We start from the raw sequence: 27,839 nt of genomic DNA on the forward strand, positions 1-27,839 counted from the left end.
ATCCCTCTAAATTAATCATAATCATATTATTTCCCTCAATTTTGTTTTTGGCAATCTAAACAGAGTCACTTCATAAGGTTTCAAATAAAGTTTCAATTTTAAATTAACCATTTGGAGGGAAAATTATTTCTAAAATTTGGATGTTTGTTGTGCTAGTTTTGCAAGTTTTAAATGAAAATTCCATTTCCCTTGAGATTTGTTTGGATTGAAAATAATTTTCGGTTAAAGTTTGGAATGGACAATTATTTCTAAAAATTCCTACCTTTTTTACACAAAAAAAGAAGAGAGAACTTGAACCGACTTTATTCAAGAGACCTTCAATTTACATTGATATCCCTCTAAATTAATCATAATCATATTATTCCCCTCATTTTTTTTTCTGAAAATCCAAACAGAGTTACTTCATAAGGTTTCGAATAAAGTTCATAGGGTTTTATTTTAAATTAAACATTTGGAGAGAAAATTATATCTTTACATACAAACTTAAATATAAAAGGGCACTAATAAATTCGCACTTACAAGAACCTATCCGCCCTCTTTTCACCTCTCATACCAGTTGTCAGCTTCACAACCGGTACTCTCTCTCTCTCTCTCTCTCTCTCTCTCTCTCTCTCTCTCTCTCTCTCTCTCTCCCAACCAATACTCTCTCTCCCTCCCAACCAGTACTCTCTCTCTCTTAACCAGTACTCTCTCTCTCTTAAGAAGATAGGCACCAGTGTATTTTTTAAAAGGGTTAATGACCTAAAAAAAACTCTTTTTTATACTATTGACGCTAAAGCAGTGGAGAGTTGAGAACGACCAAAGTGAAGTGTTTTTCACTGTTCACAGTTTTTTGAGGACCCTTTTGCCCTTCTCCCTTTTCGAATGAAACAAACGAGTGACTTTTCATTTTTTTACTTTTTTACTTTAAAAAAACTTACGGTTCTCTCTCCTTCTCCTCATTCGCTCCGACGGATAGCAAAAGACCAATCGCCGTTCATTTTCCCTCCCTCCGATGAAGACCGAAATCGCTCCCCGGTGAACCCCTTCGTCCAGCCGTTTTTGCATGCCGGTGAACCCCCATCACGTCTTCTCATAGTTGAAGGAAGTTGAAGTAGATATTCTCATCTTCTCACAGTTATTTTTTTGTATAAGTATTTAAGAAATACAAGACACATTTCTTCAATGGGTTTTACATATGTGAGAGATTGAAAACCCATTGCTTCTTTTCTTTTGTCATCTTCCTTTGCTTTTTAGTTTTGCAATTTGTTAGGGTTTTGGTAAACAAATTTCAGCCATTATTTAGGATTTTCAAAGGGTTTTTTGTAAACCAATTTCAACCCCTATTCTTTTAGGGTTTTGCTAAACCAATTTCCACAACTTTTTTATCGTTTTCTTTGGGTTTTGCAAAAGCAATTTGGAGTCATTATGGTTTTGAAATCTAATTTTGAGTACTATTCCTTTAGGGGTTTTGTATGTGGAGATTGAGTTTAATTGTTGGTTTGTGGTGAGGAATTACTGGTTGAAATCTGTTGTAGAAGCTTAAATTTGTTGAAATAGTTGTTGAATTTTATTTTATTGCTTGAAATAGTGGTTGCATTCTGATTCGTTGGTTGACATTTGTTGAAATAGTGGTTTTGTTAGGGTTTAGTTGAATTTGGTTGAAATCTGTTGTAGAAGTTGAAATTTGTTGAAATAGCGGTTGAATTTTATTTTATTGGTTGAAATACTGGTTGAATTCTGATTTAGTGGTTGACAGTTGTTGAAATAGTGGTTTTGTTAGGGTTGGGTTGAATTGTTGTTGAATTTGGTTGGAATCTGTTGTACAAGTTGAAATTTGTTGAAATCATGGTTGAATTTTGTTTTATTGGTTGAAATAGTGGATGAATTCTGATTTAGTAGTTGACATTTGTTGAAATAGTAGTTTTGTTACGGTTTTGTTGAATTGTTGTTGAATTTGGTTGAAATCTGGTTTGGCTGTTCATAGTGTCTTTTTGGTTATTGAAAGTGTCCATGGTTCAAATGGGTTGAGATATTGGGTTGAATAAGTGTCTTTTAGTAGTTGAAATGGGTTGAATAAGTAGTTGAAATATGTTGTAGTAGTTGGAATGTGTTGAAATAGTGGTTGAATTCTGTTTTAGGTGTTGAAATGGATTGAATTAGTGGTTGAAGTGTATTGTAGTGCTTGAAATTTATTGAGATATTGGTTGGGATGTGTTTAAGTGCTTCATATAGTGGTTGATATAGTGTTGAAATTGGTTGATATAGTGCTTGAAATTTGTTGAGATATTAGTTGAAATATTTTTAGGTGTTGAAAGCTGTTTTAGTTGTTGAAATTGGTGTGGAATCTATTTTATTGGTTCAAATGCGATGAAATAGTGTTTGAAATTTGTAGTTATTGTTTGAGAAGTGTTTGAAATTTCGTTGATTTTTTGTTGAACTTGGTTGAAATCTGTTTTTAACACTGATTGAAATTTGTTGTAGTGGTTGGAATGTGTTGAAATAGTGGTTGAATTTTGTTTTAGTTGTTGAAATGGGTTGAATTAGTGGTTGAAGTATATTGTAGTGGTTGAAATGAGTTGAGATATTGGTTCAAATATGTTTAAGTGCTTCACATAGTGGTTGAAAGCTGTTTTAGTTTTTGAAATGGGTTGAAATAGTGGTTGAACTCTGTACCTATTGTTTCATAGTGGTTCATATAGTGGTTGAAATGTGTTTAAGTGCTTCATATAGTGGTTGATATAATTGTTGAAATTGGTTGATATAGTGCTTGAAATTTGTTTAGATATTGGTGGAAAAATGTTTAGGTATTGAAAGCTGTTTTAATTGTTGAAATTGGTGTGTAATCTGTTTTACTGGTTCAAATGGGATGAAATAGTATTTGAAATGTGTAGTTAATGTTTGAGAAGTGTTTGAAATTTTGGTTGAATTTTTGTTGAACTTGGTTGAAATCTGTTTTAGCAATGGTTGAAATTTGTAGTGGTTGGAATGTGTTCAAATAGTGGTTGAATTTTGTTTTAGTTGTTGAAATGGTTTGAATTAGTAGTTGAAGTGTATTGTAGTGGTTGAAATGAGTTGAGATATTGGTTGAAATATGTTTAAGTGCTTCATATAGTGGTTGAAAGCTGTTTTAATTTTTTAAATGGGTTGAAATAGTGCTTGAACTATGTACCTATTGTTTCATAGTGGTTTAATTTCAGTAGTGGTTTCAAAATATATGTGGTTGAAATCTAATATCTGTTCACATACCGCAATAGTTGTGTTCTTGCAGAGAAGGGTGGAGTAAGGCTAGGCTCACATCATGGTGAGTGACTGTGACTTCTACCCGTATATTTATTCACTCATTGTGAATGTTTTTTAAGTGTATACGCTTTTACGATATTGCATTTATGTGTGCAGGCACCCTATAGTTGGTCTAGATGTTGTCCTTTCCGTTTCCACGATTGCATGCAGTCCTTAATTCTTAGGGAAGAGCATAAAAATTTAATAAAGATAAGCCCATTTGGACATCTGGTCAATCTAGAAGGGGTCGAACTACACAAAAAAGTTATGACCATTTTGGTAGGTTCTTGGCAAAAAGAACGTAGGTCCTTTACAATAGGTGGTGTGATAGTACCGTTCGAAGTAAGGGATGTAGCACATATTTTAGGGTTAAGTATGGTAGGGGAAAGAATCCAAATTGATTCAGGTAGCAAGGATCCTGTGCAAGGTTGGAGGTTTAGTGGTCATTCAGCTTCATTGGATGAGATTTTGGACGTAATCAATGCTGGGTTAGATAGGGAGGAGTTGACAAACTCTGCAAATTTTAAATATTTTGTAACTAATTTCGTATCTAATAAATAAGTATGTCATCCTTTCAGGTATGGTTATTTGAGCATACGAATCTGTGGGAACCTGCACATCCCGATGGGAGTCCCCGTCTATTCAAGTGAAGCGGTGGCATGGATACAAGGAGGAAGGAACATAGTAATTTGATAGACATTATCAGTGGTGGAGAGCTGGGAAAGAATCAGGTGAGGTGCAAGTAATTTGTTTACGTATTCGCATATTGTAGTCATTCTGGTTAATGTAAAAACTAAATGGATTTCAGGTGGTGAGGAGGCTAAAGCCTCTTGCAACAGAATTACGTCTACTACAAGGCAGGGAAACAGTATCCAGAGGCAAGGAAGCAATATCTGGAGGCAAGAAAGTAGTGGCTAGCTCCCTTGATGTGTTGGTTGATGTCTCCATTGCAGAGACGGAGACGATGGGCAAATATGAGCCTATTTGGTAATGAATTATCCTTTCCGGTGAATTTTCAATTTATATACTCCATCCTAATCTAATGCTACGGAATTCTCATTCCGTCTTCTTCAGAAGAGATGAAAGTTTGAAAGAAAGGCAAGTGGGAAAGAGACAAGATGAAGGAGAGATACAGGAAAGGTAGGAGACAAAAGAGGGGACAAGCATTAATTAGAGAAAGATATTATGATGAGTGGAGAGAGAGGGTAGAGAGAGAAAGAGAGACCACCATTTTCAAGACAAGATTTTGCCGATGTCATCAAGAAAAAGCTGATGTGACCACTAAATATTCTCCCACATAAATCCTAGGAAAAAAAAAACCCAGCAACCAAACGGAGCTGTAGAATTCAATTCGATGAAGAGGAGGGTTGATGGTTTCCACCTACTAGTGAAGGAGAAAAATTTTTAAAAGCAAAAACCACACTTATTTCAAATCCAATCCCAAGTCTTTCTCTCTCTTCAGCTCCCTAACTTCCCTCCAAGAATAACTCTAATCAATTCTCAGCCCAAAAAGTCTAAAAAAATAACTTTGGATCTCTTACTTTCTTAGCAAGCAACTCACAGATAATCCTCTCCTACTGGAACTCTCCTCCTATTGGCTAATATTCAAGGGATTTTGATGTAAATTATACACACCCTTTCTAACTTTGCAAAACCTTCCGGAAAATCTTTTATTATTTGCAAATCCCTCTCTCAACCTTCCCATTGTTAATCTAGGGAAGCAGCCTAAAATAATGCCCACCAATCCAAACTGCCTAAAACAGGTTGGATGGGGATCTCCTAAGATTTTTCCAAAACATGTTAATTGGAGAAAGTTTCTTAAAGCTCAATTCCATCCACTAAATATCCTTGTTCCGTTGGTTGAAATTTTTAGAAAAGATTATTTAATTTAGGCTAATAAGCCTCTGAAGTCCTTTTCATGTACTGAATATATTGCAAGGACGGAATGCGTCAACAGGGGTGGTACGTCAAAAGTGGGGCACCATATAAATATTTCTTAACATACAAGTGAATGCGTAACACGAGTGAGACAAGTACTCATGGAAGAATGGACCCTATGCTTCATTAAGAAGCTCTTAATTGTGGAAATGAGGGAGAAGTGTCGTTTGAAAACAGGTAAAACAGCCCTAGGAGCATTTTCGACTTTCTCTTCAACCCTTATTTTTCAAAATGGTCTGTACAGCCCACACCATAGGATGATCCAAACCGTCCATTTGATGGGCCACAATGTACATAGGATGTGCCCCAAAAATCATTTCATAGGATGATCTCAGCCCTCCCATCTATCACATTGATTTTCAGTACCAGTTGTGGAAATTTTCAAAAATTTCAACCCACCCTAGAATCTCAAATCCATATTTTAAAGTGGGCCTGTTTGTTTCAAATTATTACAACCGATTGGCAGCCACAAGCTGATTATTGGAGACAAAATCACATTTACTGTGTAGTACAAAAATTGGTTGGGGACTCAGAATCGGCTGCCACGTACAATCTGAAACCAATAGGGCCGGTGATGTGGGGACTCAGACTCAGAATTGGCACCCCTTGACATCAAACAACATTAAAGTCTCTCCTTTAAAGTGGTACGAATTATCCTAGAGTTGGTGCGAATTTATCATCACTCTATCAGTATGTTCTCTCTGATCTCTCTCCCTCCCTCTCTCTCTCTAAGCTGGCTATATATATTTCTCTTCATATATGTGAATTTATAACACTAGTTAAACAAGTAATCTTGGAAGAATGGATCCTAGGCTTCATGAAGCAGCTCTTAATGGAAATGTAGCAACCCTCCATGAGCTTCTCAAAGAAGACCCCCTCCTTCTGCATAAATTAACACTGGGAGCCCTTTCAGAGACCCCCCTACACATAGCATCACTGCTAGGGCACATGAGTTTCACAGAGGAGATTCTCAAACATGGGCCGGGCCTAGCCCGAATGAGCGATGAAAGAGGTTCTTACCCTTTGCACTTAGCTTCGGCTAGAGGGCACGTCGAAATTGCAAAGGAACTGTTAAAGGTCGACCCTTCTCTGACTCAACTCCGGGACAAGGATGGGAGAATTCCTCTCCATTTAGCTGCTTTAAATGGTCAAGTTAACATGTCAAAAGAATTGCTTTGGATAGACCCCACATCCGCCCGAGCTGTGAGTGATCGAGGTGAGACCACTCTACACCTTTGCATGAAACATAGACAAGTTGAGGCTGCTGCATTGTTTTTAGAAGGAGATAAGGATCTCCTGAACATGAAAGACCAAAGTGGCAACACAGAGCTCCTGAACTTGAAAGACCAAAGTGGCAACACTGCCTTGCACCTGGCCACAACAAAAAAACAAATTCAGGTAACGAGTTGCTACTTATAATATTGATCAACTATTTTAGCTTTTATTTTAGAGATTTGCTAGCGTCCATCCATCACAAAAGGCACTTTGCAGATGGTCTGTCGCATGTCAGACAGTCACACAGGCTCACTTTTCAGCATATTTTGTCTCCATTTGTCACGCCCCGACCCCACTGTGTAGATATTGTCCTGTTCTGGGTCATCTACCCTCTCCGGTTCTGTTTTCCAGCAGCACTAACCGTGGCCGACCCACTCCGTGGAGCCTGCCCCTTGGAGATGCTGAAAACGCGTCTACACAGGGAGAGGAGAATTCCACATGCATAGCCCAATAACTTTTCCTCCCTTTCCGATGTGGGATCTTTCAATCCACTCCCTTAGGGCCCAGCGTCCTCGCTGGCACACCGTATTAGATGGGAGGTCCCGCTCTAATACCATTATGTCACGCCCCGACCCCACTGTGTAGATATTGTCCGGTTCTGGGTCATCTACCCTCCCCGGTTTTGTTTTCCTGCAGCACTAACGTGCCCGACCGACTCCGCAGAGCCCGTCCCTTGGAGATGCTGAAAACGCGTCTACACAGGGAGAGAAGAAATCCACATATAGAGCCCAATAACTTTTCCTCCCTTTCCGATGTGGGATCTCACACCATTCATGAGGCGGCTACTTGACGTGTGACAGACCATCTTCAAAATGCTTTTTGCGATGGACCTACCAAATCCCTTTATTTTATGCTAGAATCGGGGGATTTGCTAGGCAATTTCGCTGAAAGCCATGGGTGGCTCACTTTTGCAGGTGAGAAAAACCACCTCTGATGAATTAAATTAATAAGACAAAAACTGCTAAAAAGTGAGCCTATGTAGATGTTCTCTCCTTCAAAAGTGAGCAGCAACATGGCAGTCCACATAATTGCTTAACGAATATATAGTTAAGAAAGCCTAGAGAGAGACAGAGAGAGAGAGAGACTTCTGTTTAAGGCATATGGAAAGCATGAGACTTTTGTTTAAGGAATGTGAAAAATAGACTTTTGTTTAAGGAATGTGAAAAGTATCTGCTTGTGTCTTTTATAGTTTTATGGGTAGTTACTTCAGTAGCAGTAGATTCAAATATGTTTATGCTTCGCTCTTAGTTTCTTACATTTAAATAGTAAGATAATTCTCTTTTTCAATTAAACTATAAAAGCAAGTTATTTTATACATATTTTGAAAAAAAGTTAACAATCTAATATCTCTGCTCTTCTTACAATAAAGTATATGTTATAGGATTTGCCTTAATCAAGGTTAATCGAGTTCATCTACTCGAAACTTTTTAAAAAAACAATGAGCTTTCTCAATATTTTTTTTTTTTTTTTTTGCTTTACAGATGCTAAATCTTCTACTCAAGGAACCCAACATCGACCTGAACGCCAAAAATGCATATGACTTAACGGCCTTTGATGTCTTAGTACTGACTCCAAGTGAAACCGGAGACATGGACATCGTTGAGATGCTTTTAAGGGCGGGCTGTAAAAGAGGCAAAGAACCCACTGCGTTGATTGAAAGCAAGAATCCAGGGACATGGAAGACAATGCTGGGAAATGTCTGTGACCTATGGCAAAAGAAAGATGATGACTGGTTGAAGGACATGCACAATACACTAATGATAGTTGCGACAATTATCGCAACCATAACCTTCCAGGCCGGACTCAATCCTCCTGGGGGCTTTTGGCAGGATTCGATTCGGCCTCCGTCTCCTATGCCTTCTCCTTCCATTGACGAAGTTGATGCAGGGACAGCAATTCATGATTACTCCAATCGACATTTCTTTGAAGTGTTTATGTTCTTTGACATGGCCGGATTAGTCTCATCTCTTACCATAATTTTAACTCTAATGAGTGGTTTTCCTGTTAGGAACCGACCTACGACATGGATTTTGGTAATTGCCACAAGGCTGGCTGTCTCCTCTATGGGACTGGCTTTCGCCTTCGGCACACTAGTAATCATGAAACCTGGATCAGAAACGACGAACTTTCCTTTTTATTTCTTCATATGCTGGATAGGAATAGTGTTCATATTTGTTCTCGGCCATGGCATCATGCTTCTTGACTATCTTGTGAGGTGTGCCAAACGAGCGAGGGGAAGAGAAACTAAGAAGAGAGATGATGGTCGTCCAGGATGCTGCTTAGCATGAAGAACCGAGTTTAATTTCAAGAATCTATGTAAGGTGTGGTGTGGCCATATCTTTATCTCTGCTCTCTAGTGTATTAGTTTTAGCATATGGTGGTCGTCCAGGATGCAGCTTAGCCTGAAGAACCGAGTTTACTTTCAAGAATCTATGTAAGGTGTGGTGTGGTGTGGCCATATCTTTATCTTTGCTCTCTAGTGTATTAGTTTTAACTTTTGTTACTGTAGGAAGCCTATGCATTTATTACTTGATAAATATATGTATGTATATGTTGCGGTCCATAATCAATCTTGTGCCCTTGTATATTTCCTATCCCGCATTTGATTAAATGATCTTAAAAATCAACATTCATAACGTATTTTCGTCACTTTTAGTATTAATTATTTTTGGGGCATCAAATCTTGTCCGTTCGACATGATTGTGGTCCTTGTAGATGGGTATTTCGAATACCTATCCAACAGACCCAAGTTTTAGCGATTCGGACATGATTTGAGCAAGTTATGACTCTTTTTCGGATAGGGTTAGGCATAATTACGAGTTTTGTCTTATTAGGCAACTTTTAAGTTGTTTTATTTTAAAAAGGATAAATGTAAAAGTAACCTAATATAACCTAAATACTAATGTAGACACCCCATTTTGACCAGGCCCTAAACCTTCCAATTTTGAGCAATACCCCATCAAACCAATGTTTCAAAACTCCAAATTACATCCTAAGCTAGGTTAGGATCCCATCTAAGTCCTCGCAAAGTTTCATCGTAATCCAAGCAGATTTGCCTAATAAGACGAAGTGAGAGAGAGCCGTAGTAAGACAAAAATTACGTGGGGGCGCGCTTAGGCCGGGGTGAACTTATCCTGTGGGGGCGCGCTTAGGCCGAGTAAGACAAAAATTACGGGCGTACCTTATTAGTTTTTCCGCGCGCCTATCAACTTGTAGTGTCAATATCAGTAGCCCATTTTCCCTATAAATAGGAATCTAAGCCTTGTTTTTCATTTAATCTAAGCTTTCCTTAATTTCTAGAGAGAGAGAGAGGGAAAACAAGAGGGAGAAAGTAGATCTCACATGATAAAACCCTAACTCTCCGATCATCTTCCTCGAAATCTCCGGCCAAATCCCAATTCTGGTTAGTTTTTCGGCTGATTCATCATCTCCGATCTATCTTGCCTGAGTTCCGACGAGCACTGTAATCTTTTCTGGATGAAAATTACTTTCTTTTCTCAACTCTTCATTTGTTCTTTGTTTAGATTTTTATCCTTCCCTTTTATAGACCTTATAAACCTTAGATTTGAAGTTTTCTTCATTAAAGCTATAACTATAGCCTGTTTCTCTCTTTCTTCTTCAGCAAAAGCATCTCTCTGTCCGATCATCCTGTGAAAATCTTGGACCTGTGTTCGAAAAAACCTTGAATCTAAGGAGCCCAAGCTTGGATCAGCTTTTACTTTACTCGGAGGCCATTTATTCTCTGAAGATTTTACTTCGATAATTATCCATCTCTATGTCGATTTATTCAGCCTGCAGATTTTATGTGAATTCCTGAATAAAGTTGACATTTTGAAGAAAGGAAAATCACTGAAAAGGTAAGAACTCATTTCTCAGCTGATTTTAGTTGTTGACTTGTATGAATTATATGCTTGAACAACTTGTATGAATTATATGCTTGGCACTGTTTTGGAATTTTGTGAAATTCATGAGATATGGTATGAGTTGTGAATATATGGTTGTTAGAAAAATCATAGTTAAAGATTGTGTGAAATTTTATATTTTGTTCTGGATGAAATTTTTCTTTATGAAAAATGATAAAGTAGGAGTTTAATGATCTAAATTTATGGCTGTTTAACTCCTCATTTCTTGATGTGATAAAGCTGAAATAAAAGAGATCATTGTATTATTTAGCTTATTTTTTGTGTGCTACGAGAGTTTAAGAATAGAAATTTTCTTGATGTCATGATTGAAAAAAAAAGGGAAAAATTGTGTTAAAAGGCAAGAACAGTAAAGGAGCTGAACCTTTAAAAGTGTTGTTTAAAATTTTGCGTAAGATTCAATTCATTTTTTTTATTACAGGCGCAATATTTTTGGTAATGGACTCTAATTTATGTTAATTTTATAACCAGGTTTTATAAATCTTTGTCAATTATCACAGTAGGCCTTTGTTAACTTGCTAGTAGTTCATCATATGCTTATGTCATTTTGATGTTTTTTTAGTAATTCCCCTTTCCACTATCCTAAATTTCATCATCTCAAAAAATTTCCTTCATCAACTCTAGCCCCCTTTATTTTCTTTCACTCCATCAGCTACTTCCACCTCCATTTTTTTCTCCTCAGCCATATCCATCTTGTTAAAATCATAATATCATACTTTAACAAGGAAGAAAATGCTTGCAATAGTACTCTCTATGAATTTTTGAATGAGATAATCATGTTTTCACATCAGTCAAGTTATTAATAATGACTGTTTATCACTATTGTATGGAATTTATTTATTTAAAGAAAAAAAGAGAGTCTGATATCATGGTAGAAAGTTGTTGTCAATATGGATTGTCTGTACTTGCATGTTTGGGTAACTACAAAGACTACCCTCTATTCTTGCATCCATTTCCATCTCTTCATAATCCACTCTGTATATTTGATAACCAAAAGGAGGTGATAGAAAGAGTGTATGTTGTCATCATCATAATATAGTAGCACATAGTGCTAATATATAAGGGCCAAATGTTTGCCATTTTATTTTTACATTTAAGAGGTTATGAAAAGTGGGCTATCACAATGTTCATGCATATTGTCTGAAAATTATCACTGTGTCTGTACGTGTCCCATATGTGTTTTGACTTTGTGATTATTCTCATAAAAGCTTAAATAATGTGATTATACTATTAGGGTATACATGAGGATGGTTTATTCTTTTCCTTAAATAATGCTTATGAAGAATAATTTTACATGATTAATGAATTCTTTACAATTTTCAACAGTCATGAAATTTTTTTACATTAGCATAGGTATTGCATGAATTATGCTCTTAGTTTTGTGTATTGTTAGGTTCTCATTTTTTTTTTAGACAACTTAGACTTTTGAATCATATTATAGTAATCAAATTTGGAATTGTAGTCTTCCCTAGTCCAGTTTCAATATTTTGTAATCACAAATGTTTTATGCATATTAATTGATTTTAATTCTTAAGGCTATGGAATTATAGATTGATTGGGTAATGATTGGTGCTCTGCAAGTTAATTTGACAATAGTTTCTATTTCTAAAGCAGCGTCAATTTCATGTAATTCGTGGTAATGAATTAATTTAGTTATATTATGTGCTTGCAAAGTTAATGTTAGTCTAAATTCTTGAAGGTTTCTCTGATCTCTATGCTTGTGATTTGCTCTATGTCATCATTTTAGGGTCTAAGTTTATATGAGTTCATTAAGTTGTCTTTTTTATGCCTGGTTACTATATACTTTGGCCTTTATTGTGTGTTATTATTTGTCATTATTAGGCTTTACAAGTGTCATTATTATGCTTTAAAATTATCCTGGTAAATGGTTTCTATTCAAACACTTTATATTTTTCCAATAGGACCTGTAGCTTGTATGACTTGATCTACACATTTTAGATGGGATTTATTATTTAGTCTCTACATTAGATTTCTTTTATACAGAGAGGAACAGCTGGGTCCTTAAGTTCATTTTTTACAAGGTTTTGAAGTAAAGAAGACATGGTTTTATCTTGTAAATCAAATTTTCTTGAAAATATCCATCCAATTTAAATCTCTCTATGGGCAGATGTATATATGAGTCTTTAATCTTGTATAGTTCAGTTCATTGATTTTTTTTTCTTAGGATCAGGATCAGATTATTTCTACAGTATATTTTGTAGAGCTTGAAATGATTACTAATATCACTAATGTTCCACTTTAGTAGTTATACCTGATTAACCTGCCACCCATGTGCTGATGGCTGATGCATATGTCTATGAATTTGGAAGTTCAGGATTGCATATTCCTATTAAACATCAATGTAACTCATTAAAGAGAGTTATGATTTACCTATTCAATTTGGTCTCAGTTGGATTCGGTTTGTATTTTTCTGAGTGATTTTGTGGAGCATAATGACAGGTTCAGTTCCCTAGTGATTCCCATTCATTTATTTAAATAGAAGTCTAAGGCTTAAGTTTATTCCTTCCATGATTTTCTTTGGGATTATTATTGTGTAGGTCTGACAATATAAGGGTGGAGTTTAGATTTCTAGATTTGATTTATTTGAAGCTTTGGTTTTGACTTGGAGCCTATAATTTTTATTTTTCGTTGCAAGGGCGATGAAGGCGTTAGCCCAAGCCCATTCTTAGGGGACTTGCCTAGTCCAAATAGCACTCCCCTCTTTTAATTATAAGACTTGCCCAATCTTTTAGACATGTATCTTGAAACCACTAGTTCTTCATTGCACGGGCAATGAAAGAGTTATCTAGAGCCCACCCTTTAGAGAGACATGCTTTGTCTCATAGAAAGTCACACCATTTAGAAAAACATGCTTTGTCTCATAGAAAGTTGTATCCTTTAGGAGACAAGTTTTGTCTCATTAGTGAGTCCACCCCTAGGAGACATGCCATGTCTCATTAGCACCTCTCTTAAAGTCACTAGTCTGAGAGTCAGTCCATAGCACAGGAGTCTGTCCTTAGTTAGAGAGTCAGTCTTTCAGGAGTCTGTCCTATCATCATAGGGGTTAGGATTCTGTACAACTTCTCATCAAATCATGTGATTTTATCCAATCTTACAAGGTATAGGATGCTGTCCAACCCTTACAGAGATGTGATTCCATCCAGCCCTCCCTGCAAAGTATAGGATTCTGTCCAACCTTTGCGAGATATCAGTAGTCTGTCATACCCTTATGATGATATGATTCTGTCATCTTGAGTCAAAAACATCAAAAAATCTGAAAAATCAAAAATCTCAAATGTCAAGAGTCATTGAGTGCATTTAAGAGATTTTATTCCGAACTACGTCGGGTTAATCATCTTCCACGAGGTACGTAGTGCAGCTTGGGATCTTTATCCCAGGTCCAGCCAAACCTTTCAAAATAATCAAACCTTCCAAAAATATAAAAAATTCTTCAAACGAATCTTTTACAATTGTTTTAAAAAAGATCTTCCCCTAGAGTTAGGAGCCTGTCCTAGATATTTGGGGTGTCTTTAGAGTTAGGAGTATGTCCTGATTATGTTGATGCTTTGTGTGTCTTGTCATGTGAGTGTCCATAGAGTTAGGAGGCCTCGATTCGTGGTCGGTTAGATATTTAGTCGAGCCGATGGCTAGACTAGGAAACACTTAGTTAGCCCATGGTTTTTCTTAGGACACACAGCTTAGTTACACACAGGATATAGGAACCACCTGCATTTAGCGTAAGGCTAACCAACTTGCATTAGTTAGGTACATAAGCGTGTCTAAAATACTGAAACAATTTAAACATGAGTCGAGTCATGTCGTGTTGAGTCTAGGGTGGTCTAGGCACAGTTAGACATCATAGCTTAGAATAGGCCACCGAACTACGTTGACTCTGATTCTTTTCGAGGCCGGGATACGTGGAGCAGCCGGGATGGATGGCCATCTTGGTCCGAGTCAAGTATCACATTAGAGTTTAGGATTTGTCGTGTCGAGTCATGTGTGGAGTCGAGTTGTGTTGTGTCATGTGTTTTGTTGTGTTTTCTTACTTTCATGGATAGACCTTATAACTTTAGCTGTAGCATGCATGTGTTTGTCCATCAGAACTTAGACACCCATTAGGTATGACACTCATAACCTAGCTATCTTTAGGTGACACTTCTTTCATTTATTTTTTGTGTGTGCTTATTATTCATCTCCGAGACATGCATAATTAGATAGACGTCTTCTTGGAGATATATGTTCCCATTTCACATGATTTTCATCCAAAACTCTTCAAAATCAATAAATAAATAGCATAAAAGACCAGGTGCTTGCACTTGGGCGGATGAGGTGCTCTTCGGACCTTCCAAATTCGTAACCAGGTACGAACCTTTTGAATCTCTTGTTATCCATTGCAACATAGCATAGTATGGGATCCAGGGCCGACTTCCTTGGATGGTGACTCTTCTTTGTTTAAGGTACGTCTCGAATCCGAGTTAATCCCCAAATAGAGATGTATCTCACTTTACATCGCCACTCATGCTGTGAGAGACACCTTTTTTAGAGTTCCTTGGTAGAGCTCTCCTTCACGTGGATGATCCAGAGATTTTCGGGGCTCGTCCCCCGCCTCTCTCAGATCGGGGTCCACAACTAATAATATATTTGAATAAGTTAGAAAATCCAATATTTATATTTCCACCCTCTTAAGTTAGTATTAGATTGTAATTTGGAATCTAATAATTGGAATCCTTCTTGAAATAAAACTTTAGGCTAAGTTTATAAATAAACCCATCTAGGATTATTTTTAATCACCTAATAATTGAAGGAAAGGGAGAGAGGAGAAGAAATGAGAAAAGAATAAGAAAAGCTACGGTTTTGCATCGATTGGTTTTTCGTCTTTGAGGTTGCTTGTCGATTTAATACTTAGAGCCTTCTATCTCCTTCGAGAGTCAAACACTAAGGCAAGTGATAGTGGACTCTCATAATAATGTTTTCTTTAATGGTTTTGATATTATAGTTTTGATCCCTATGTTCATGAATCATATTTCTGTACCTTGGAATTAAAAAAAAAGAGTTTTGAAAGGATTTGATTTGAAAAAAAACCGTATGATCTTATGCATATACTCCTTGTCGCTGTATGGTAACGTTATTGACCTATATATATATATATATGCGTGACATATATATAAAGACCTATGCTTCCACCCGCTTCGGCCAGATGATGATGACTTGGGATATATACATATGATGATTCAGATTTGAGACCATATACTTCAATATACGATGTGATATTTTTACAGAACATATCTATGTTTTTCCTCCAATACGATGTTTTGATTCTTGCGTTATTTATCTCTACTATGATCCATTGATATCCTCTTTGTTCTCATATCTTTTGACTATCGTACTTATACTCTTATTTCGATTTCCATATCTCTATTCAAATTGTTGCCTATTCTGTTCATTGACATAATGATCATTGTTATAATACGATTTTATTACTGTGCACTTTTATTATGTGAGTCCACTTAAGGATCTTGTTCCGCTCATTCTGACTTAGTTACTACAGTTCTTGGTTGTAGGTTGACATGATGACATGAACACAAAATAAGGGAGTTAAAGGGATCGAGGAGGGATAGCGATTCGGATTTTGGGATTTTGAAAAAAAAATCATGTCTAAAAATTTGCCCAAAATCCGGGTCGTTACAAATCACCTTCGGATGGAACAAGTATTTGAGACCCTAGTTACTGTTTCTGCAGAAAACAGTATACTAGAACGAATTTGAATGATTTTTTTTCGAAAAAGGATAACAGTAACTTTTTAAAGGGCTTTCAAGAGTGAAACTTTGCTTTAGAATTCAAGTCCGACATAATGCCCTACAGCCAACTACCCAGGCCGTGCGCTCGTGGATCCACCCAACGGCTAAAGCCAATTGTCTATTAAACAAAAGAGAGAAGTGGAAAAAGCTATTTAAACCCTTATCCAACTTTTTCTTTAATGAATGTGGGACTATCTTTCCAGAGCACCTTTTACTCTCTTTTGAAAAAGCAACCATTTTTACAAAGCAAAAGCAATTTTTCTTGTAAATACTTTTCAAAGCCAATTTATTTTGAAAATACACTAACAAAGGCCACCCGGAGTTTGGGAACTCTGGGGGACCCTTCGACACTCAAGAGGTAATAGATGGAACTAAGCTTAAAACTAGAGCTCAGGCATACCTTGGCTTCCTTACCATTTTCCCATCTTTTTCTTCCTCTTCTCTCTTGCTGCTAGGTGGGGGTCCCCTTGTATAGATGAAGTTCCCTTTGGTTGGGAGTTTGCTGTGCGTTTCTAGCGAGAGATGTTATTGGAGCTGTTGGACGGTGCAGCCGATCGGCTCAGCCCTTTTAAGGTGGTTCTGACCATGGATGAGGCCTCTTAGCTAACAGCCGTGATTGGCACTGATGTACCTGCTTCATAGGTTGGCCGGTGGCTGTTGATAGGTTGGCTGGGGGGCATGTGGCCTGCTAAGAGTGGCCTGTTGGGAAAGATTATGGCGCCTGCTCAAGGATCATCATGGCTGGCGGTGACGTAACTCCTCACGTGACCTCAGAGCCCCCTCGGTGGGCTTAAAAACCAAATAGAATGACACATATTGCCTTTATGGCCTCAAGGCCTCTGTTGGCTCGGGAACCAGCTGGGATGGCGTGTCTTACCTTCATGGCCTCAATACCTCGGTGGGCATTAGGGCCAGGTGGGATGATTTATTACACCGCATGGCGTTAAAACCTTCGCGGGCTAAGCGGCCAGGTGGCGCTCTGTGGTTGGTGTTCTATTTTTGTCCTCAACATATACCCCCATTTTTTTGGGCTGAATCAGGCCAAGAAAATACTCTGGTCTCGAACTCCTAAAGTAGGATCTCTGGGTCCATCTGCCTAGAGTCTGATGTCATTAAATGTGACGTCGGCTCATCGTGCCGTCATCATTGCAAATATGGTTCCTTTCTCGGGCTGCTGCATTTGTTCGTGGGTATGCACTTATTGCTGATGGCTTTTTCGAAGCGTCACGACAGACTTTTTTTGTTTTGAGGGGGATTGATTGATCGCTGCAGAAGCTTTGATTTTAAAGAATTTTGTCCGTTGTAACGTTGAACCGGACACGTAATCATGCCAAAGCTGCAATCGAAACCACAATCTGACGGGATGGAAGATGATTGGAAAAACCCTGAGGGGGTTTGTACGTACACCACGAGGGAGTTTGTAATTGTACACCCGTTAGATCTCAGTACGAAGAAGATGGATGGGAGAGATCGAGGGTGGATAGAAAAGGTGCTAGAGGGAGAAGAAGAAGAGGGAGGAGAGAATCTTACGTGTGTGTGTGTGTGTAGAGAATGAGCCATAAACTCACTTATATAAAAAAAAGGAAATTTGGTAGTTCCCAAATTACCCCCAAAAGCAGTAGATAAAAAGGCCTCCTTCTTCGACTTTATTATAGCCGTACCATTAGTGATCTAAAACACCAAAATACCCTCAAGGCATAATGATAATTACCAACCCGCCTAACCCAAAAGGCAGTCAGATCAACGGTACAAAACTAACCCTTTAGCAATCTTAACCATCCACACCTGATCTCAAATACTGAAACCTAATAGGTGAGACCTCAGGGACCAATCATCTCCTCAACAAGAGCACCGTATCAAATCTCCATCTGACCAGAATGGTAACATCACAATCCCATCTACCCTACCCTAGAACCATACGATATACACCGAGATGAACTGCTCTAATCCCAAAGAGCCCCAATCCACCTCAGCATGCACTTGTTCATTTGTTAAGCAAACTGATGTTTTGCAAAATTATTTTCCAAAATAAGCATATTTAACTATATAAATACATTTAGAAAATAATTAGCAAAACGATCGATAAAACCCGATTAAAATGCCGCGGCCAATAAAGATAAACAAGTGCACGCCATAGCCCAGCCATAGTGTAAATATCATGGGATCTTCCCCAACCACATATGCTACTCCTTATCTGTCCAACTGCTTTTCCAGCAATGCGCCAGTAGGTCGAATTGATCACAACAGTAGGTTAGCATGCCAAAGTAGCAAGCATTATATTTCAACTTCCTAGCAAAGCGAAGGGTACCTAAGGGCACAAGGGTTACCTACGGAACTGGCTCCTCACACTCGGTGCTAAATAAAAGGGATTAATCCTACACCTGTAGGTAGTGGTCTCTAGCACGTGTCGCACCCAGTGGACACACCATGGTGTAAATCTGTAAAGCACATAGCAATCCAGAACTAGATATATTGTCATGCGATTACACCATGCAGGATCAGTCCTCAACAACTGTAAGGCCCATCCGACTCATCTCGGGAATACCTCATCCTGGCTCTAAAACAGGTCAATCGTCCTGGTCTCCTATGGAATCAGGATAGCCAATCACTTCCTCGGACATCCCAGATGTCAATGAGATCAGCCTCATCCTGCACATCACAGAGGCTGTGTGAATAGTAGACCGTACATGTTGACGATCATTAATCAATATCATCGATTAATTAGATCAATCTAGTTAATTAATATGCATCCACATAAGCATGAGCATAAATGCAAAAACAAAGCTATCTCAAATAGCGAATAATAATCATCACATGTGCTAAATATGAGCATCCACATAAGATAAATGTAAATGAAATAAAATGCTGAAAGGCCACAAAAATTCCTACATCTCCCACTTGGCCTGAAGCCATATCACACATAGTGCAATCCCATGCCTCTAGTATGACGTACAAATGTCTCACCAACTAAAGACTTAATCATAAGATCAACCAACATCTCTCCAGTGGGAATGTAACTGATGTCAACATCTTTGTAAACTACAGCCTGACGACATAATGGTACTTCCTCCTAATGTGCTTCGACTTCTTGTGAAACTTGGGGTCTTTCATAAGAGCAATGGCAGAAGTATTATTGCATGACAATGAAATAGGATCTCTGGCACTAGCAATAATCTCTAAGCTCTCCAAAAGCTTATGAAGTCACACAGCCTACATAGCTGCTGCCAAACATTCAACGTACTCTACCTCCATGGTGGACATGGCAATCCAATCCTGTTTCTTGCTCGCCCAAGAAACAGATCCGCCTCTGAAATCCCAGTAAGGCAACCAAGAGGGGGGTGAATTGGTTGTTTTTATAAAATTTTACCTTTTAAAAACTTTTGCTATGTAGATTTCTAGTGTTGTTTTTAATAGCTTAAATAGTGGAAGATTTAATTAGCAATACTTAACACTCAATAAGCATTCAACACTAGTTTCAAGTTTGTTAAGTTAATCAATACAAATTGATTAACTTAAGATAATAATAATGATAAGCTTTTAATCCCTAGTTAATGCTTGATTAAGAAACTATTCGGCCTATTTGCAAGATGTTCATAATATGCCTAATTAAAAAATGTGCAAGTAAATCACTCAAGAAAATAATCTCAATCATAAAGTAAGCATAAAGAAAAGAGAAGGAAAAGAAAAAGGAATAAAGAAAAGTGCACCAAGAAATAGAAGACGATTGCATACAAGATTTATAGTGGTTCGGCCTTAAACCCAAGACCTACTCCACTATTCTCAAGTTTGGCTCTTTGAGGCAATCCACAATACAATCATCCTTTCTTACTAGACAGGATCAATGAACCCTCTTACAATGCGATTCACCTCTTTTAGTGGGCTGAATCGGAGACCCTCGATACAACACTTGATTCTCCTATCTTAACGGGCCGAATCGAAGACCCTCTCTCTGCAAGCTTGATTCTCCTTTCTTATCGGGCTGAATCGTAGACCCTCTCTATACAGTGGCTGAAGGAAGGAAGATTGAGCACACTTCATTAGCCTCTTTGTAGGCTTGATTTACACAAATAAAACTCACTACAAGATTCTCAAAGAAAATTACAAGTAAAGCTTAATCTACTCTCAAAAGGGTTTAATCAAGATCAAGACACAAATGAGGTGGAGAGAGTGGTTTCCTTGTTAGAGTGTAATAAAAACCCTTATGAATGCTCAATGAATGTTTGATAAGTCATTAAGAGTCACCATTAAGGCCTAAGAGACTTATATATAGGGGAGTATGAAATGTAACCTTTTTAGACTCCCCAACGGTTATCATGAAATTGTCACTCGGAATTCCGAAGTCACCGTTGCCCTTTTACTTTTTCAAACAGAACATTTCACGGAATTCCAAGTAAATTCTTCGAGAAAATTCAGAATTCCGAGCAAGGCATTTTCAGAAGACATCCCGATTTGTAAAATTCATAACTCACTCGTTTCTTGTCGGATTTTGATGCTCTTATACTTTATTTGAATAGAAACAATGAGATTTTTTTGTTAAAAATATTTTTAAAAATATTTGAAAATAATTTGGACCTGTTATGATAGGATTTATATTCTGGATCCATTTTTCAAGTGCTAATTTCATGTCTTTCCATTTTAAAACTTAGCACTTGGGCTTTGGGGCCACTTCGTGTTGGGTCTCTTTTCAAAATATTTTGGGGTATTTTTTAGTGTGCCTTGATCAAGAATAAGTCCTAAGAGAGAGGAATATACATTCTACCATTCGAAGCACTTTCTTGAATGACTTTTCTCATAGTCTTCATTTGATCTTCACTTTAAGTGCAAGGCTTGCTTTGGGATCTTCAAACTTGAGCTTTTTTCTTTGACATCTTCTAAGGATGATGCCGCCAATGTGTTCAAGCTCTTTTCCCTTTGTGCATGTTGATCCTCAGCTTTGACCTTCGATGACCTTCAAATGCTTGAGATTGTTGAGATAGAGCTCCTCCTTGGTTGTACCTTCGAGGCATGATGAATCATATTTGTTCTAGCACCTTTGACATGTGTTTGGTTCATCCTCAAGCATAGATCATGTGTTGTGATGTACTAGCATGAATCAACCTATAAATACTTGTCCATAGCACAACACTCAAGGAAACTTATTAGTCCATAAAAGACTAATCAATTTGTGTTTGTTAATCATCAAAACATGGTGATAGGTTGAACCCATGGGAACCCTTGGGCTAACAGCCTCCTAGCATGAAGACGTATCCTGAAGTAGACTCGCCCCCGTATATATCACCACCAAAGTCTGCATCTGTGAAACCTCATAATCGTAGGTCTGAACCCTGATAGCAAACCATGTATCCCTTGGTCCCCATCAAGTATCGGAAGTTCCTCTTGACGGCTGTGGACCCACGATCTCGAGGCTGAACTTGAAGGGCCTCTCGATCTCCACATGATGGAGAGCTCTGCCAAGGCTCTCCCAAAAGTATAGCGCTCACAGCATGAGTCATGGTGTCTGCGATACCTCTTGATTCAGAGTAGAAACCCGGTACGTCTTAGACGTACCTAAAAATGAAAAAGAGTCGCCGTCCAGGGAAGTCGGCCCTGGAACCCCTAAAATATACTCTGTTGCAAAGGATAACCAGAGATAAGAAAAGTCTGGCCTGATTATTAGTTGGGGAAGGGGTTAGGCACCCTACTCACCCAAGCGCACTCGATCTCTTATGCCATTTTTATTAACTTTGAAGAATTTCGGGTGAAAATCATGTGAAATGAGAACAAAATATCCTTGAGAAAACGTCTACGTAAGCATGCATGACCCAGGAATGGACAAATAAAACAAACAAGTCCTAACTCATAACATCTAAGAAATGGTAAACATCCGCATGCACAGCTACGGCTAAGCAGTATATAGCAGGGATATGATAAGCAGGAAAGCAGTAAAAAGCTACAGCTAAGCATACTAATGGACAGGTAAGCAAAGCATTAAAGAGATAATGTACTACAGTTAAACATGTGATCAAAGCAGTAATAATAGTGATAAAGAGAAATATGCTATAGCCAAGCATGTAAAAGAGCAAGTAAAACTACACGAGATATATCAAAACAGAATAAATACTCAAGCCAGAGTAAGAAAACACACTAACTTGCCCCTATGTAAGGAATCATGACAAGCATCAGACCACAGACTCCTAAAACTCTAAAATAATAAAAAATGTGCAACAATATGATATGAACCTGGATGACCAGCCATCCAAGCTGCCTACGTATCCAAGCCTTTTTTTGAAATCAAGGTCAACGTAGTTCTGTGACCTATTCTAAACTACAATGCCTAAGCCAAGAAAATAACACATGTCCAAATTTCCGGAAGAAAAAAAAATCTAGCGGCTATGATGAATCATAGCCACTGCTTGAGAATGGTTTCTGTGAGAATGGTTCACTGCTTGAAGATAAATTCACCCCCTTTAACGTTTTTCTTTGCCTTTAAAACTTAACGAATAACGTTAAAGGGGGGATTTTATCCGTCAGAGGGGGGGATATCATTCCCCATTTTTCATAAATTTCATTTCACAAAATCTAGATAAGCCATTTGCTGGTCTCGGAAAAGAGAAATTATATGATGCCCGACCGTGAAAATGAAGGTTGGAGAGAGAGAGAACCTCTCTCCCTTGATTTTTAATCCAGGGAAAGCCCTGTTTTTTACTTTTCCTTGGTTCAAAAACCAAGGCAGCAGGTTTTGTCTCTTTCCGCCCTTTACGTTTTCACGGTCGGGCATCATATAATTTCTCCTCGGAAAGAAACTAAAAAAGCTGATATGGAGACATGTATGCAATTCATTTTTACAGGCGTTTTCAAGCATTGAAACCTGATCTTTTCTGCTTTGTTTTCCGTCATATTTTCTGATTTCACCCAACTTGTTTATCATTTATTTTCCTTACATTGCACCTATCTGCTTCATATATCCCAGTTTTGCCACTTTTTGTTGGTATTTTCGATTTGTTTCCAGATTTATGCGTAGTCTTTGCGAACTTGAGGGTTCTGCCATTCATCATTATGCTTTAGCATGTTTTGGGGATTGGCCTCTTAACATCTCGCATTTTACTTTTGAACTTCAATTTGCTTTTTTTTTTTCTTTCAGGAGTGCAATCGAAATGCTAGAGGTGGAGTTGAGGGATCCCACTGCCAATTTTAACTTGTTCTCAGTTGCTCAGCCTAAAGATCCTGCAAGTGAATTTCAGACACAACAAAAAGTGAATGTTGCAAGTGATCAATATTTTTAAGCCAGTCGTACAGCTACCAATATGATACCAAAGAGGGTTGAAATGACAGATTTTATACCAAAGGAGTGAAACTAACAAACATCTTTTGGCAATAAAATAATGTGTCAGTAAAATAATATATTTACATTTGTCAAGCCCTTGTCAAAAGTTCCTTCTCACTATGGTTTGATTTATAGCTTTATTAACATGCCCAAGTGGCCTTGCTTCTTGAGCAAGACGCATGCCATCATCTTCTAAGCCATGCCATTATCGTCTGTTGATCATTTTTTACTATCAGCTGTCCTGAGTGGATGAAAAATATTATTAGTGCCCGTGTTGGTAGAGGTGTAGGAATTTATTTCTGTTCTAATACAGCTAATGTAAAACAATGACTACTGCATACATTATCTTTCTATTATATGTACTGGGGTAGCTACAAATCCTACATGCCTCCGACTGTAATGGTCTGAGCAAAGCAGGGACTATAACATTCTAACCCTTTTGGCAACACAGATAATACTTTGCTCTTCAGTGAAGCTTTTTCACCAAGGAAAGAAGGATACTACTGTTGGAGAGGTATGTTCCCCGTTGTTATGAAAAACCTCCAAATATCAATTTGTGATTTCAATGGCAAAGCAAAACGAAGAAACCAAAACACAAGCAACGCACAAAGATTTACGTGGTTCGGCAAAGCCTACATCCGCGGCAGAGGCAACGAGAAAATCCACTATATTATCAGGAGATTCAAGAGAAGATCAGAATCCCTCACTAAACCCACATGAAACCCTAGCACACCTTTTTTTCCCCCTCTTTTGAGCTCTCAACCCTCTTCAAAGATAAGAATACGAAAACAAGCTCCAAAATCCCTTTATATAAAGCAGGCCATGACTATTCTTATCGGGCCGAAAAACACTTAAAACGGGCCGGGCAAACGGCCAATAAACAGGCCGCATCCAGATCGCACACAATATTTCGGACCACAACCGGGTTGAATTCAAGACACCCAGCTCAACACCCTTCTATGGAACTCTCATGATGTAATATAGAGATCTCAGCACTCATATTCAAAATGCAAAAGCTAATATTCTTGGATGTGGTTTTGGGTACAGTTGAATAAATCTTACTCAGACATCTGCAAATTGTCACAAATTCCCTCAGCGAACATGATGGAATTTTCAAACATGTGCAGAGTGCTCAGCGACCAGGTCCATCAAACCAGTGACTTTCAATTCATTTGAGCTCCTTGTCAACTGATCTTGTCAATTAATAAACTCGCATTTGTTTCTTGGTGCAGGGAATTCTCAAACTCGGTCTCTCTGGGGATGACAAACTGAAGAGAGTAACATTGATAGTCGATGAAACAGACATCACTTTGGCCTTGCAGGTGAGGACATTAGAATTTGTACTTGGTGGCCGTCAAGTTTTAAAAATTACATCTGACTCAAACATGTCTGAGTTTGAGTAGACTTGAAACTCAGTATAGTGCTCGATCGAGCTTCTGATTTTAGAAAGATTTTGTTGTTGTTCGAAATTTAGTTTTGTGTTTTACAAATGCCTGATTGAGATTTAAAATACTAAATTAATGTGTTTTCTTTCTCTCGTTCTTTTTCCTGTTCTTACAAACGCCTGGTTACTCTATCAACTTGGCAGAGGATTCAATTCTTTCAGAACTGCCTTCAGTCATACCGGTCCCACGTGTGGATGATTCAGAACTTATGAGGATGATCTCTGTGGCTGTTCACCTGCCAGATTAGTTAGCTGCTACCATCCCAGTGTGTTCTTCAATCAAGGTTGGTTCCCATTTATTTATATTTATTACACCAATTAACTGGAAGCAGAATCACATAGTTACTCTGCTCTTAATGAGACCAAATCTGTATATCCTTGTTCCCCATGCAAAATGTTCAAAAACTTAAAAACTCAACTAGGGTACTATGAACCTTTCAATTTAAAAATTCCACTCAGTCATGTCAACATGAAGACCCCAAATTTTTTAAGGTTACAGGGCTTCTAGCCCAACTCACAACTCAACCAAATCCAGAGGCCCATTTATGAACATTGAGTTTTCAATAAGGTAGTGAGTGTAGACGCTATTGTGCTACTTATTTAGGCTAAAAACTCCCTGGCGCACTCTTCGTTAGCTTTTACATCGCATCTCAACATAAAGAGATGCCCATTGTTTTCTGGATACTTGTCCTGGTTTCTTTAATGGCCAGCTGAGTAACAGTTCGCCCAGTTGCTCATTAAAGAAATCCGGGCAGGTGGCCTAAATACATTGACCCATCCTGAGGAAGGCATCCTATTTGTACGTCTTCTTATCATTTTCCTTTTATCAATATTTTTCAAGTTAGTTTTTCTGTAATAACAGTCAATTAAGATATCATGTTTTAATTATTTTTTTTTCATACTATGCTGTTTTATCTATTCAATTCTAAAGAGTTGATGTTCTACATCTTCAAATTCTAATTTATTTCCTCTGGTATTGTTTGGAAACAAACTGAGTACTTCGACCTTTAAAAAAAGAACAGAGTGCTTTCTACCATTGATCAAAAACTGTTCTAGACATGGCTGGTGGAGAACGAATGGAACACGCATGGATGCTCAATGATCAAACCAATATTCTTCAGAAAAATTCTGAAATGGTAGTTATTTATAAGTGGCAGCCTCTAGCTATTTCTGTAATAGTAGTCTGTAAATTTATTCTGCAACTCCTTACTCAGTCCAAGTAATATGTTTTCTTATTTCTACTATAAAATTCCAAAGTAATCGGAGATGAATTTGGTGGTTTGTTGCCAAAAGGTCTTGTGAGCTTTCTTGATATTTCATAGATTAAAATGCTCACTCATTGCACATAATATATTGTGATATGAAAAATTAGAACAACCATGCTCTCTCATTTTGATAATTGTCACTTGCTTTGTTAGATACTTCTATGTTTGGCTCTTATAACTTATGAGGACTTGTAACCTTTAGCAGTTAATTACAAATGTGCAAATAGAAGAGTACTGTCATAAAAACAAGGATGTGCAAAGATCATTTCCTGGAGAAATTGGGACATGCCAAATTTAGAGGCTACTTAGTACCTCTTTCTGCTTCACATTGCTGTCTAAACAAATGCTTGCATTTATTCATACTATGTGAAAAAACAATATATTTTTGTAGAATGCTTGTAAACCTTTTTGGTAGCAAGGGGCTACTTGCTACCTCTTTTTGCTTCACGTTGCTGTCTAACCAAATACTTCTTCATAGTTCTACGCTAAAAAATGATATATTTTTATAGAATGCTTGCATCTATTCATAATTCTATGTGAAAAACAATATATTTTTCTAGAATGCTTGCATTCCTTTTTGGTAGCAATCTAATAAATTTATAAGAGGACCGCTAGAAAAACAGAAATCCATTTTGAGAGAAAAAGAAGAAGAAAAAGACAGCCCTTTACAGTGACATGTGCACGAAAAATCGAGTGCACAAATCCACACCAAAGCCAAAAATCACGGCAAAAATGACCAAATGTTTTTTTTTATAATGAGTGGGAGTTACAACCAAGGTTTTAAATTTCGGTTCCGGTACCGATTTCAGACCCCACCGAAATTCAAAATTTTGGACCGAAATTATTGAAATTCTGAAATTTCGGCCGAAATTTAGAATTTCGGCAAATTTCGGTTTCGGTCCCCACCGAAATTTCGGATTTCGGAGGAAATTTAAAACCATGGTTACAAATAATGACAAAAATAGATGGCATGTAAAAGCTTGAAGAGCAAACTGTTCCATGGGAGCCTTACAAAAAGGGATGTGGTGAAACACCCCTATTGGAGTTGCATGGAATGATCAAATACATGTGATACTTAAATACAAACATTCAAAAACTCAATATGAATTGTTCAATGTGACTACATGGTTCACACATCAATCTTTATCATCCTCGCTCAAACTCAAGGGTACATCCACAACTGAGTTTGGAACAAAGAGCGCTGAAATGTGTGGATTGCAGGCCTTTAGTGAACGGGTCAGCTAGTTGGTGAGATGTGGAATAGAATCAGCTAACTCAAATTTAACTCGAAGAACATGATGAGAGAAGCATTTTTTTAACCTGAAATTCATTTAGGGACCCGGGCCAGCACTTTAAATATCATTGATAAGTTGAGAAAAAAACAAGAGAACGTCCTGCCTTACCTCAAAACCCATAGATATGTTGAATTAGTTGCATTGAATACTTGAAAGACCCAAGGGATCACATCTTATAGCACCCCTAGCTTTTATAGGAAGATCCCTCTAGTTCTTTTCTTTTCATATCACAAGCAAAGTTGGCCAAAAGGTCAATGAGCCAAAAGTGAGGAAAGGATCTTTAACTAGGTGATAATCGACCTCAATGTATTTGGTTTGTGCATGTAGGATTGGATTAGCA

The 27,839-nt window shown here is 37.7% G+C and overlaps 1 protein-coding gene and 1 long non-coding RNA gene across 4 annotated transcripts; both read left to right on the forward strand.

Annotated features, from left to right (window-relative positions):
* Positions 1-5,924: 5,924 nt before the first annotated feature.
* LOC143858684 (uncharacterized) lies at positions 5,925-9,065 on the forward strand. The gene is made up of 2 exons (XM_077369391.1): positions 5,925-6,597; positions 7,956-9,065. The coding sequence occupies exons 1-2, from the start codon at positions 6,001-6,003 to the stop codon at positions 8,760-8,762; spliced, it is 1,404 nt and encodes a 467-aa protein (XP_077225506.1). The 5' UTR covers positions 5,925-6,000; the 3' UTR covers positions 8,763-9,065.
* A 707-nt stretch (positions 9,066-9,772) lies between these two features.
* Positions 9,773-26,231, forward strand: LOC143858767 (uncharacterized). Of its 3 annotated transcripts, XR_013239034.1 has the most exons (6): positions 9,773-9,877; positions 10,097-10,331; positions 23,313-24,638; positions 24,728-24,817; positions 25,084-25,223; positions 25,936-26,231. It is a non-coding gene; the product is annotated as an uncharacterized LOC143858767 (long non-coding RNA). The 3 variants fall into 3 exon arrangements; XR_013239033.1 differs by having other exon boundaries at positions 25,084-26,231; XR_013239032.1 differs by lacking the exons at positions 23,313-24,638; positions 24,728-24,817; positions 25,084-25,223; positions 25,936-26,231 and adding an exon at positions 15,943-16,005.
* Positions 26,232-27,839: the final 1,608 nt, after the last annotated feature.

The sequence above is a fragment of the Tasmannia lanceolata genome, unplaced genomic scaffold, assembly GCF_043159265.1.
Source record: "Tasmannia lanceolata isolate RefF3 unplaced genomic scaffold, GAP_Taslan_0.1 ptg000026l, whole genome shotgun sequence".
NCBI classification, from domain to species: domain Eukaryota; kingdom Viridiplantae; phylum Streptophyta; class Magnoliopsida; order Canellales; family Winteraceae; genus Tasmannia; species Tasmannia lanceolata.

Excerpts from the sequence above, each read along its gene's own strand:
- LOC143858684 (XM_077369391.1), top strand. The coding sequence starts at position 6,001 with ATGGATCCTAGGCTTCATGAAGCAGCTCTTAATGGAAATGTAGCAACC. Across the intron at positions 6,598-7,955 it reads CAACAAAAAAACAAATTCAG|ATGCTAAATCTTCTACTCAA; the intron begins GTAACGAGTTGC and ends TTTGCTTTACAG.